Below are 13220 nucleotides of genomic sequence, written 5' to 3' on the forward strand. Positions count from 1 at the left end.
AAGGTTGTCAGATTCCCATGTTTCTCAGACCATCGAATTGCCTGTGTTTTTTCCACCCGCACATCCTTCGAAGGAAGAAGAAAGGATGCATAGATTGGACCTGAAGCTGACCATGAGTTGCTATTTAGCCAGAACAGTGTCTTTTCGCAGGAAGGACAAGCTGTTTTTCATGCTCGAGAGTGGGCCGTGCAGTGACCAAACAATATCCTGCTGGATTGTTCTTTGTATAGCAAAATGAGAAGGCATCGGGTCTCCAGGCCCATTCCAATAGGATAGTGGCTTCCTCTTCCACCTTGCAGAGGGGCATTCCGGTGCATGATTTCTTCCAAGCTGCTAAGTGGGCTTCCTTGCACACCTTTTCGAAACATTGCAGTTTGGATCTGGCTAGGGACAGAGATGCCTGCTTTGGTAGAGTGGTCATACTGAGGGGTTTGGTTTAGAGCTTTCAGCCCTTGACCGAATTCAGTTACTGCTGTGGGAGTCTTTCAAAATGAGGAATATGCGGTTGAATGCTATCTATTAAAGGAAACATTACCAGTAATGTTCTTTCTATGGATTCTTCTCCCACAGATTACTCATTGTCCCCCGACCCGTCCTTCCCCGCTTCTGAAAGCTTCTGTAGGCTTCTTGTGGGTGAGTGATAAGAGGGACATGTGTGTAGTTTGCACGAATTGGACCTTGTTTGCCTGGCCTCTATGTGTGGCTCATTGTTGACATGGATTTCCAAAATCAGCTCTGAGGGAAAGATTTTGGGAGGCCACCCTATTATGGTTGACAGGGAAGACCGAATGTACCCAAACCCACAATAATGGTAAGGTAGCAGAGCAGCAAGGCATAGTCCCGAAGGGTCTGAGAGTGATCTACGGCTACGAGTCCACACAGAGCAACACCATAATTCCAATTAGACCGGTCAGTATAAAAAATATACAATCATGTATTATGCCTTTTTAAAATATAGATAACCTCTAGTCAAATATTGTCACACCAACACTATAAAACAAATATACATAGAGCAAGAACTATATACCACTGTTAACTGAGATATCTGTCACTTAATTTTAGAAGTTACTCAATCATTGAAGAATGTATCACACTGCAAGTGATTTCATTCCCTCTTCATTCAGACAATCTTGCCATGTGCAGCATTTTGCCTCTAGGAAATGTAAAACAAAAATATTGTTTAAAGATGATACTTCACAAGATTTACTCTTTGCAGTTCTGATTTTGCATTTTCTAAATAATGTCACAAGGTTCCATAAAGCAAATGCTCTACCCCTTTGCCTTGTACAAAGATGGCTTTCATCTGGGTGTAGATATGACCTATTTGTGGTTGAAAATCGTGCAAAGATTTGCAGGTCTTCTGTGCATTTGTTGTTTTTTGGGGTGCGGGTTGGTGCTTTGGATGTTATTTATTCATCACTCTACTTTGTCAATGTACACTGAACCTTTGCCTTCATGCATTTTGTCTTTGCAGGAAGCAGCCATGGCTATGCTGGTGTCAGATCTTCAAAACGCTGCACAAGCAACTTCAGTTCTGCAGCCAGCAGCAGTTTACTGGATCTTGATCCACTGATTTTAATTCACTTGTTGGACCTGAAAGACAAGAATACCATGGAAGATCTTTGGGGGCTACAGCCACGGCCTCCAGCATCGCTTTTGCAAGCTGCCGGTATTGTGCCTTTGTTGAGAAATGCTTTTGAAAGACCCAAGTCCTTAACTGTCATTTTTCTAGGATTGGAGAAGCTTACTTCACAAACAGTTTCACTTTGCTGTTTATGTTTAAATGGTCTGAAGTTCAGGGCTTTAAACTCAAGTTGTTGCGGAAAGGCACACTATCATAGAAGACAAGGGTCACTTGAATTGTATGTCTAGGTTGATTGTAATCATGGACTTTGCTTCAATTAAGTTTCTAATTTCTTGATCTTTGGTAGTTGGAGCTTGCTGCCTTTGGTACAGGCGAATATTCTTCACAAGTGGCCCGCTTAATCTGGTTGCTCACCTTGCGCTGCGGCCAACAGTGTTCATTTAGGTTATCCGTCTTCAAGTCGGATTCCTCAGTGACTGACACAGTTCCATCTTAATTCCTATCTTTATGGTGTCTCGGTAGAACTTGATCCACATCATTGTGTTTTCTATGGTCTGTTAACAGATCTCTACTGCTGCTTCCCGACGTCGTAAGCTTTCGCCAGACACCAGTTGTTGAGCTCAAAAAGGCAGGAAGCGGTATTCCAGGGGACTCTATGGTTTAAATGAAAGGCGGCGTAGCTACGGAATGTTTGTTTTCTATCTCCTGATCTCAGTCGTGAGACCAGGTCCAGGAAAAAGGCCCTGGGGGTGGAACAAGAGCTATAAAACCTTATCCCAGCTATGCTCGGGTTGACTGTATTTATTTTTTTGTAGTGAGGATTTAATTACTAACAGAAATGAGAACACAGTTGATGCAGTCCCTAGATAGGGTGCCTTTACAAGATGCATTGGTTATGTTTAGAGTAAACTAGGTGCTCTGGCAGTAATGCAATGGGACATAAACCTTGGACATTGACAATGCGACACACCTAAAGATAGACATTTAGGTCCTAGGGCTGGAATTCATATATGTACAATTTATATATTATTAGTATGTGGCACTAGTAGGGACGGTAGGCTGGGGGTTCAGTTAAGGCGGGTTGGATTGTGGTGTGGGAAATGCCCCTTTTACTATGTGGGAAGTGGAGGTTTGATCCTTGCCTTGAATAATTCCACTGATTTAAGTACTAGCACTCCCTCCACTCTTATGTTGGCCATCAAAGCAATTCAGACTGCAAATAGGAGGAGACGTAGGTAGGGCTGATTACAGATGGGTATTGAGAGATGAGGATCACAGAGTATGAGAATAAGAGTAAAGAGAGATGCAGTCAGCAAGGTAATAGGGAGAAGTCCACAAATGAATTTAAAGATGAGGAGTGGAAATTTAGATTGAGATGATTTTGCATTGAGAGCCAACCAAGGCGGTGACAGTATGTACAGGTGGGGAAGATAGTGGTAGGATCTAAAGGGGGAATGTGTGGCAAAGTTAAGAACTTTGTTGAGGGGAGCAAACGAGTAGAGGGGACGGTAAAGGAGTAGGTTTGAACATCAGCCTACTTTGTTTAGCCCCAGAGGAGAGATCATAGATTTAGCAGAGTGGTGTGTCAAGTGCGCCCTGATCTTCCAGATGTTGAAAAGGTTGATCATGGCTGCGATGGCAGTGACCTTGATGAAATGACAGTGTGATGTTGCTACTGAAGGGGACGCCAAGATTACAAGTTGTGGTTGATGGAGTGACGATGCAGGATCACGGTGACTGTTGCTCAAAAAAGAAAAAATATGGAGCGGTTGGGGGGTGCAGTCAGAGATTCCTGGTTCCTGCAAAAAAGGAGTATTGTACTTGATGGTTGTACAGAATGTACATCTGTATGTGTTTAACCTCCAGCAACAGAGACTGTTGCACAGCAGTATGTTAATGCTGAGAAGTTATGATTAGTATGCGACTGTTAGAACTCTCTGGTAATTCCTAGGTGGAGTTCTGTTTTGGCAGTTCAACCCGTTGTGTAGCCGGCGAGTTCTTTCTGCCAATCTACCTCTCGGGGAGGTATGGAAAATCCACCTGACAAGTCTATTGACCCAAAGATGGATGGATGGACGCCACAGGATCCCGCTGGCCTGCAAAGGAAAGTCAAGGATAATACCATAATTTATAGTGAGAAAACAATATTCAAAAACAGTAAGGTTTGTACCTTGCGCCCAGCAGGAGTTTCCCTGTAAGTGATTTGGAATCCTGTTGGAAATGCTAACTGGCGTATCCAATGAACACAGTGTAGAAGTTCCATAAAAAACATGAATGTTCAGAGGTAGGTTGATGATGAAAAGAAAATGCTCCTCCTAACACCTGCCGGCAAGCGGTACGTAGAAGTTCCAATAGAGATGAGATGAGATGAGAAGAGTCAGCAGGTTGCGATGTGAGTGATGATTCCAAGGGAAATCAGGGGGCGTAGCGCTGAGTTAAAGTAAAACAAGTTGCTCGTACGAGACCATGAGTACAAGAATACGTAGTCAGGAGGATTCTAGGTCTGTAACAGTGCAGGCAGAAACAGAGTACAATATTGGTAGACAGAGCAGGTGAGTAAACCTTCCAGGAGTCGTAACGGGGCTTTCTCAATACCAGACAGAAAAGGGGCAAGACAATCGGATTACCGTGAGACGTAGCCGGGTCATAAATCAATAGAGCGAAAAGTCACAAGGTTCACAAGGCTGCAGAAAACAATTTCAGAAGCAGCGAATTCAAAGCAGGCGGGTAATAAGTAGGAAGGACACTGAACACACGTGACCTTGTGGAAATGGGTCTAACGTGAGAAAACACGTGACCTAAGGAACACAAAATTACTGCGTTTCCACGGCAACCCCCCAACGCCGCCACAAAGAAACGCAGCGTGTTGTGGTAGACTTGGGTAATCTAAGGACACGCCGGTCAGAGGCTTTGTGAAAACGGGAGACAAGCATAGAATGGGAACTTCCTGCCGGGAAATGTGTTTTCGACCAAACAGAATACCTGGGCCGACGTAGTTTCCTGACAGTGACAAGTTACATAGGAGATTCCTTCAGCTACCCATTACTTTTTACAGCAACAGGGATGTTGCAAGCCAAGGTTGTTTTGTAGCTAAATGGTAGTATTAAAGATCCTTAGGATGGTCCAGCAACTGGGATGGTTACACCTGGTTTCATATGTGGGTGGATGGTGTGTGCATGCTGGCGGTGCTGAGGTCTGGATGAAGGCAAAGGATGTTTTTTTTTTGGCCTCACCATTCCTGTAGCCGGTTGGGAGCATTTGTACTTTTTAAACTCTACTTACTCCTACTCTTCTGTGTGGTTTGTGGTTTATCTGCTCTGCTCCTATTCACCGCCTTCACTCTTCTTCTGTGAGGGGTGGCACAGGCATGTCCTCTGTGGGTGTATCTGGATAGGTTGTATGGTGTTGTCTGATGCAGTTGGCTGTTCCGTATGAAGTTGGTCCACTGCAAGACAGGGCGAGGTTGCCCTAACTTTGCATGCCCATTCATGGTGTGGTTTAGTGGTTGATGATAGGGTGCTCAGAAAGTGGTTTGTTTCATTGTGTGTGGCGTCTGGTGTCCCCTGTCCCTATGTGTGGACGTCTGTGAGTGTGATGTTCGGTGAGAGCATAAGTTAAGTGTGGGTGGATGCGGAATGTCAGGTGGGCATGGGTGGGTGCTACATAGACTTTATTCTTACTGAAACCTTGCAACTCAAGGACTCCCCTGATTAACTTAACTGTGGCTCTATTGATCCTTAATTTCTACAACTCTGTTCCCTTTTTTTAAATCTCAGTTTCAATGCCCAATTAAGCCAATTCTCTGTTGGGCTTGCTTTCTAGCTCAAAGTACCCTTTGATTGGTTCTTCGAATTAAATATTGTCCCAGTTCATTTGGAGAGCTGTCAATTGTTTCATGGCTAGTTGTATTTGTTTGTATGCTGTGATATGGTATCTAGTTCTGTGTTATTGTTCTAGAACGTTAATAACTTCTAAGAGAGACGCGTCTTCTTCCGTCCTAAGAATCCTGAGTGTTTAACTTCTCAATAAAATGGCCCCTGAAATGGCGTTCAGTGCATCCGATCGAATGGACTCTGAGGCATCTAGGCGCTAGTTACAGTTACAGGTATGTTGCAGTGGTAAGGACATTGGTACATAAATCGAATATACATTGAGACCACCCCCACTTGCTGGGTCCGTATTAAAGCATGGTGGGCGTGCGGGATCACAGCATGGCAGGTATGGGGAGCAGTAGCCAGCCAGCGGTGTTCTGTATGAGCGACAAAGCAGCGTGGGCAGCGGTGAGGACCAGCTGTGGGTAACCGCCATAGTCAGAAGGAGGGGTAGGGGGAATACGGTGGAATGGGGTGGCAGTGATGCCGGTTGGGTCTGGTGTGAGGAAATAGGCAGGAGTAGGCTGGCTTACATGCAGAAAGGATTGTCCAATGTAGTGTGGTATCAGTAGAGGCAGGCCTTGTTATGGGAGGAGAGGTGGTGGCTAGCGAGCGGGTGAGAAGCTTTTCGATGCATACACCAGAGCATCTAATAACTGCAGCACACAACACTGCGCCCTTTGCCTGTGCAGGGTTTGCCGCAGTGGGCTTCGGTGTGAAGATTGTAAGCATGCAATGGCGGATCTAGTGAGGTTGCTTTACGTATCATGTAGCGGTCATTCAGGGAGGCCCAACAGGCGGACAGTATTGTTTTAGGATTTCTGTAATACCCTCTGTATGCTTGCTTAAACATACCAGGTCTTTTAACAGCTCTGTTAACCGTTGTCGCATACAGCATTTCAGCTTTCCAACTCCCCACTCTACCTTACACCCTACGCTACTTTTTGTGTTCACTATACTCTGGTTCCCTAGCTCTGTTATTAGCCTTTGCAGTCATATATTTTGAATCGCTTCTTCTCCACAACCTTTTTCCTATTGTGTCCCAGAAGGCGAAGTACTTGTCTCCTTACTCTTCTCCATATATACTATCACCTTATTCTCCATCATTGAATGCTTCAAACCTTCCTTGCACTTTTATGCCAACACCTCTCTCTTTCTCCTTTTCTCAGTTTTCAGACTCTCTTCATGCCACAGTCTCATCCTGCCTCTCTGCAATACAAGATTGGATGCACTCACATTTTATTTTTTCCCAATTTCCCAGTTGCACATATCGAAATAACAATGCCTCTGTCAATTGGAATCTCTCCTTGCATTCCATAAATGTAAGCAGCGCATTGTCTCTATATAGATCCCTCAGTCTCAGTGTAGCTTGGGATTCCCACTGTGCAAATGCCCTGCTGTCCATGCCCGGGGAAAAAGCTGTGTTATGGATTGGCGGAGAAAGGGAGCCCAACTCAGATTTAACACGCCGCTGAGCATATGCTTTATCCAAATGCTGTAGGGTAGTGCAAGTGGTCAATATGAGGCCCTGTTTTAGGCGTCTAGCCTCTAGGAAGAAAAGGAAGGTGGGCCAGCTGAAAGGGTGTAGGAAGAGGACCCAAGAGTGGAGTCCTCCCGTCCCCTGCACTCTCTAAGGCTACGCAGCAAGGGCGTAGATTCTTTAGGATATAGTTTGCAATATTGTGTTGAACATTCTTTAAAACTTGATTCAACAGTGTTTATAAATTCAAACAGAAGAACAATGGTTTTGGTTTTTAGGTGTCCAAAAGTAAAGCGAACACCTATTTATTCATACATAAATATGTAGTGAAGGCAGGAGAATTTACAAAACAACAATACAATGTCAACATAATCAAAAATTGGTGAAAATTCCACTTTAAATGGCTTGACGCGTTTCAAGGTAATTCCTCTTCTTCAGAAGCCTCTGTGGATCTACTGTCTAGTCATGATGCATATAGGGAGCGATCAAAAGAAGGTATACATAGATATCTGTTAGACGAATAAAAAACAAATGGCACTGCTTCATTCAAATTAAGTCTACACATGTAGTGTCGTAAGAAGTTCAAACATTTAATTCAGTGTAACCAGAGTAACTATATAGCTATGCTTTTAAAATAATAAACACTGTCTAGTATAATCCCGTGCACCTCTAATGGGAATCCAACATAATAGATCATCAATGGTAATGTAAAACTAGAAACCATAATATAGGCTGTCGCTTCAGCGAGTGTTAGCAGAATCGGAAATATAAGACAATTACATTAGGTCCTACACAGTTTGAATGGAGTCATGAGTACTACGTGTTAGCCCTCTATTCATGGGTAGATTCACTGTTCTCAACTGGGAACCAAGTACATTTACTCTAGGACAAGTGCCTAAAAATGCCTAAGTTCTGCATAGAAATTCAAAAAGGAACGTATCCATATTTAAGGGCCTATTCTACCAATGTGAGTACACTGTTGGGCATAATTAGTTCGAACTTATCGCTAACTTGTACGTAGAATACACTGACCTAATGAAGTACAATGTTGTAGCAGGGAAGCCTTCTATGGCAAAGAATGACTCCAAAGGGACATGCTTGAAATGTCAACACCGCGTTTTTAGTGTTTTCCAGGTGCAGAAAGAAGATTCAACACTTTGGGCAATCTCTGTGGGGAGCAATAATTACGTTTAGGTGAATGCGTTTAACTAAATAAATATTTACAAACACACAATGCGTTCGTAGGCAATGACAATGTACCTGCTGTTATTCTTGCGGTGAAGCGGACAGATATATTGTGGCAGAGTTCAATGCAAAGCGAGCGCGCTTGTTCTCTCAGAGTTGCGTTTGCAGTCGTGGGAAAAACGGGTGAAAATGAGTCAGAGGACTCGTAACAGCGAACACTTTCTGTTGGAAACAACATGATCCTAGTAAGTGCATTAGACTATAAGGATCTTCAATGGCACGGTTTAAACGTGTGAAGTATTCTGAATTTAACGCGTACCTGCTTAGTCTCGGTGTGGAGCTAGTGCAGCTTCACTCTGTTCGTTGTTAGCACGGTGTCCATGGAAACGAGGGACCGTGTGTAAACAGCCCAGCTGAAAGGGTGAGCAGGCTTGCTCTATCTCCTTCCACCTCAGAGTCCTCTCTTCCAGTGCTCAATCCAGCAGTGAGGCAATCTGAGCAGCCCAAATGTTCCTCTGTATAGATGGGGGACCCCTAGCCCACACAACCACCTAGATCGAATAAGCCTTTGGGGAATTCTGAGGGGGTCTGTAATGCTAAATAAACGGCCCCCCTGCCTTCTGCATATCGAGTAGGTCTCTCTCTGGTCTAAGGACTTGGGAGTGCCTGGAAGACGTAGAGGAGTTTAGGGAGCAAGGACATCTTGACTGCACTAACCAGACCGTACCACCAGGTTTATTGCATATCCCATTGCTGTAGCATCTCTGACTTCCTACCATTATATAGGCATGTTAGCCTTTAGGAGGGAAATATTTTTCAACATAATCAGGACACCCAGGTACGGTAACTCTGTCAACCCATTGAAAGGGGAAGGTATCTTTCAGGACATTTACAACCTCAGGAGATTCCGTAATCGATAGCCCCACAGGTTTCCCCTGATTGATGGTAAACCCTTATACCAAGGTAAATTGAGCCTATAGCTCCAAAAGTATCAGCAAGGAGGATAGACAATCCTGGAGGAAGCATAAGACCTCATTGGCCTATGATGGCACCCTGTGGATAGTCCCTCTGTAGGTGAACCCTGAGATGCTGTGGTGAAGGCGAGTCCTCTGTGCTAGTGGCTCCATTGCTAGCACAAACACCAAGGGGGCAGGGGGCAGCCCTGTCTGGTTCCCTTGCACAGCAGAAGCAACACATACCCTAGAGAGTTTACTTTAATTCGGGTGGCGGTAATGGGGAAATTCCCCATCACCAGCTTTGAGAATTTTGGGCCAAATCCAGATGCTGGTAGCAGTAGTTTCAAATAACCCCAAGTCATGCTGTGAATGCACGGTGTCTGTCTAGAGACAGAAAGGAAAAGCCCTCTGGAATTTGGAGGACCAAGGCGCTAAGGTCCACGACCCGCCTTATGTTGTCATGGGCTCCCCTGTTACTGAAAAAAATCTGTCTGGTAGCTATTTATTATATGTGGGTAATACTATTACCCTTAGCATAATAGTTTTGTTTTGTGAGCAATATAGACTGGACCGCTTTCCCCATGAGGTGTTATTAAAGCCTGTTTAGCCACCGGAAGATACCGGGGGAGCGCCGAGACCCCTTCTGAATGTGTTGTTTCGCCTTCTGCCAGACTTGATCTTCAAGTTGAGTTTGTACTAGCTTCCTAGCTCACCGCCAGATCATGGATTGCTCTGATGGTTCCCCGAATCACAGTTTTCCCCGCATCCCAAACAGTTCTAAATTCGAGTTCTCTGGTGTCATTCTCTCTGAAGTAATTAGTTATGGCATCTGCTGTGTGGGCTTTTAACGCAATATCCCCTAAAAGGAAGTCATTAAGGGTGGATGAAGATCTCCGAGCCGCGGCGCACCCTTAAATGAGGTCTAGCTTATTGGCACTCAGAAACACAGTAACCGCCAGATAACCACGACATCCACCGTGCCTGCGACAAGCACGGAGAGACTGGCAACGGCAGGTGGTTGGTCTAAGGAGCATGTGAGACACTGCAGCTGGCCCGACCACGCACCACACATCAAGGTGATATCATGTGAATGCGGGAAAGCGGCCCACGATACATGACAAAACAGTGGTTGCGGTGCCAGGCACCCAGAAAGTAAGGAGACAGGCTTGGAGTGCTGTATCCCAAACAAGACCCGCCATACTGACGCCCCGACTGGAGGTTTACTCCCCCCATAGAGACGTGGAAACCGGTGCAGAAAACAGGCGAGACCATCAGCCCAAGGTCACACATACATACTGCTTGGCATGCCAAGAACACATCAGTAATTGACAGCAACGCTCCTGGTGGGTATAGCTTATGGGCGGTGCAAGGCTTGTTCCCAACTGCGAACCGACCACAGAGCCCCGCGGAAGCACAATCACGACACACCCACACCTGCCCAAGAGGTCATGAAACACAGCACGCTGGATGCTGCATGAAAGAGGCTCAGAGATATGTCATACAGGCTACACTATAAAACTCAATCATATTACAAGTGGCTTCTGACCTACCGAAGTGATGCAGGCTACGCAGGTGATTGAGGGATTCCTATTACCGCACTAGAAGAGATGTGGGTGCAGCGGGACACCAGTAAGGACCATCCGGGCAGCTTGGACATATCCTCTTCAACCCACACAACAAGGCTGTTACCCCACAGACCAAGCAAATAAGCTATAACTGCGAATACCACTACGCCGAGATGGCGTCCAAAATGACTAAACCAAAGGGGAAACAGTCCTCGCTGGATATTTCTACCAAGCCCCAACAGACCAGAGAGGAAGCCGTCCCGCTACTGCACTCCACGCCAGAGAGAGGAGAGCCGACCAGAGGCGATCAACAGATCTTGGAAGCCATTGCCACGTTGAAAACTGCCTGAGAATCCAAGTGAGACGACCTAAAGATATCACTAGAGGCCAAGATAGACGCGGTCAGAATCGACGTAAACCTCCTAAGACAAGACATGCGGGCTAAAGCAGACTGGACTGGAACGCTGGAAAAGGACATGAAGGCCACCACAGAATCCAGCAAAGAAAATAGCAGGAAGATACATATCTTGCAACAGAAAGTGGAAAATCTGGAAAACCGAGCAGAGGAGGCAGAAGGAAGGGCCAGGAGGAGGAACATTTGTTAAGTGGGACTGCCGGAAGGTGAAGAAAATCCTGACCCCACCGAATACATCGAGGCCATGCTGCAGCAAGAAACAGGGGCGGGCAAGTTATCCCAAGGGTTCGCAGTTGAAAGGGCTCACAGGGCCCAGACCAGAACACCACCACTGGGAGCTCTGCCCCGCCCGATTATAGCAAAGATACTGTGTTATAGGGACAGAGAGAAGATCCTGGAGTACTTTCGGAAGGGTTGAACAATCTCTAGAGCATCGGCGACCATTACAGCACACCCGGACTATACATTCTTGGTGCAGAAACGACGTCTGAACTTTGTATCGGTCAAGAGAAGGATGAGACACTCCGGCCTGAAATTCGTTCTGCTCTACCCCGCAAGGCTCAGGGTCCAGCATAACGGCAAAGCGCTCTTCTTTGAGACTCCGTAAGACGCAATGGGATGGATGGATGGACGGGCTGAATTGCCCAGAAGGAACCGACGACCGGGAACCCTTGGCGAAAGATAAGTGAACTACTGTTGCTCCCCGCATACAGGGCTGAGATGGCAGGCTAGGGTTGTGCACCTCTAACTTAAGCAAAACATATAAGGGGCTCTGCCAGTAGTATCGATAGAAGCATTCTAAGTATTGTGTATAGGGAGTAACACTGCTATCGCTACTTCACCCCCCAATAGGGAGTTTAGTGGGGATACTGTAGTTAAGTATCCACCTGCAGCGGCCTTGCACCTGCAGTAGCTAGGTGGGGGCCGAGATGCAGGCGAGTATGAGATCCAGGGATGGAGCTGGGCAATGGTTGGGGGGGGAGGGAGGGGCGGGAGGAGGGAAGTTGGAAGTAGGACACAGTTGAGTATGGGAATGGGGGGGGGGATAAGGGAACTTGGGGAGGGGGGAGTGGTGTGTGGTGTGGGGAAGGGAAGGGAAGGGAGGGAGGAAGGGTGGAAGCACTGAAGATAAAGCAAGGAAACAGCCCAGCATGTCCACAAACACAACCTAAACGGCACAGGAAAAGGGGAGTGAGGGCGGTGTGGGATATGGCTAAATGGGGGACTTGCGAATTTTGACCTGGATTGTGCGGGGATTGAACACTTACATCAAGCGCAACAAAATTATGATGTACGTGAGGTGGCAAAAGATAGACATAGCAATGCTACAGGAAACCCACTTGACAAAAGAGAAGTTAGAGTTGATCAAGAAGAAGTGGAAGGGGACAATCATTTGGGCCACTTACTCAGTGTATGCTAGGGGAGTCCTCATATGGATAGCACCCCACGTCCCCTTTAAACTGCTCCAGCAGGAAGTAGGCGCAGATGGAAGAATAGTGCTAATGAAAGGAGTGGTAGGCAACAAAATGGTCGCTATGATCAATATTTATGCCCCCAACCATGATACTGCGCAATACTTCAGAAGTATATATACCACTGTTAGCCCTTACGTGGGCGAGACAGCTATAATTGGTGGGGATTTTAATTGCACACTGGATCCCGTGTTGGATAGGTCTGACAACAAGATGACCAGACTGAATCCAGTGGTGAAGTCCCTCACCTCCTTCATACAGGATTTCCTTATGACCGAGATATGGAGGGCGCTGCATCCGCAACGCTGAGGGTACTCGCACTACTCCACATGACTTGCATACCAGGCTACATTATATATTTGTGGCGGATTCCTTGGTAGAGGAGATTAGAGAAGCTGAGTACAAAGCAGCTGTCCCATCGGACCACGCACCTTTGATTATGACGTGGCAGATCTCACCGCCCAGACCGAGGATTCCGACATGGAAACTCAGAGCGGATTCGCTCAAGGACACAATCTTCAGGGAAGACCTAAGGGAATCCATACGGGAATATTTTGAGTTAAATGAGGGAAGTGTGGAGTCAGCCGGAACGTTGTGGGAAGCGTTTAAAGTGGTAGTGAGGGGTACTGGGAGAGAGACTATGCAACCTAAATTACAGTAAATATGTGGTAAGGCAGCATGCGGATGGGG

At 46.1% G+C, this 13220-nt stretch overlaps 1 protein-coding gene across 5 annotated transcripts in view; it reads left to right on the forward strand.

Annotated features, from left to right (window-relative positions):
* The window catches only part of TRIM37 (tripartite motif containing 37), a 1981866-nt gene that overhangs the window by 1475109 nt on the left and 493537 nt on the right, over positions 1-13220 (forward strand). For all 5 annotated transcript variants that reach the window (XM_069615157.1, XM_069615154.1, XM_069615156.1 and 2 more), the window contains one exon: positions 1475-1669. In XM_069615157.1, the coding sequence (XP_069471258.1) occupies positions 1475-1669 (195 nt within the window). The remainder of the gene's footprint in view (positions 1-1474; positions 1670-13220) is intronic.

The sequence above is a fragment of the Ambystoma mexicanum genome, chromosome 9 (assembly GCF_040938575.1).
Source record: "Ambystoma mexicanum isolate Mex_15411 chromosome 9, UKY_AmexF1_1, whole genome shotgun sequence".
NCBI lineage: Eukaryota > Metazoa > Chordata > Amphibia > Caudata > Ambystomatidae > Ambystoma > Ambystoma mexicanum.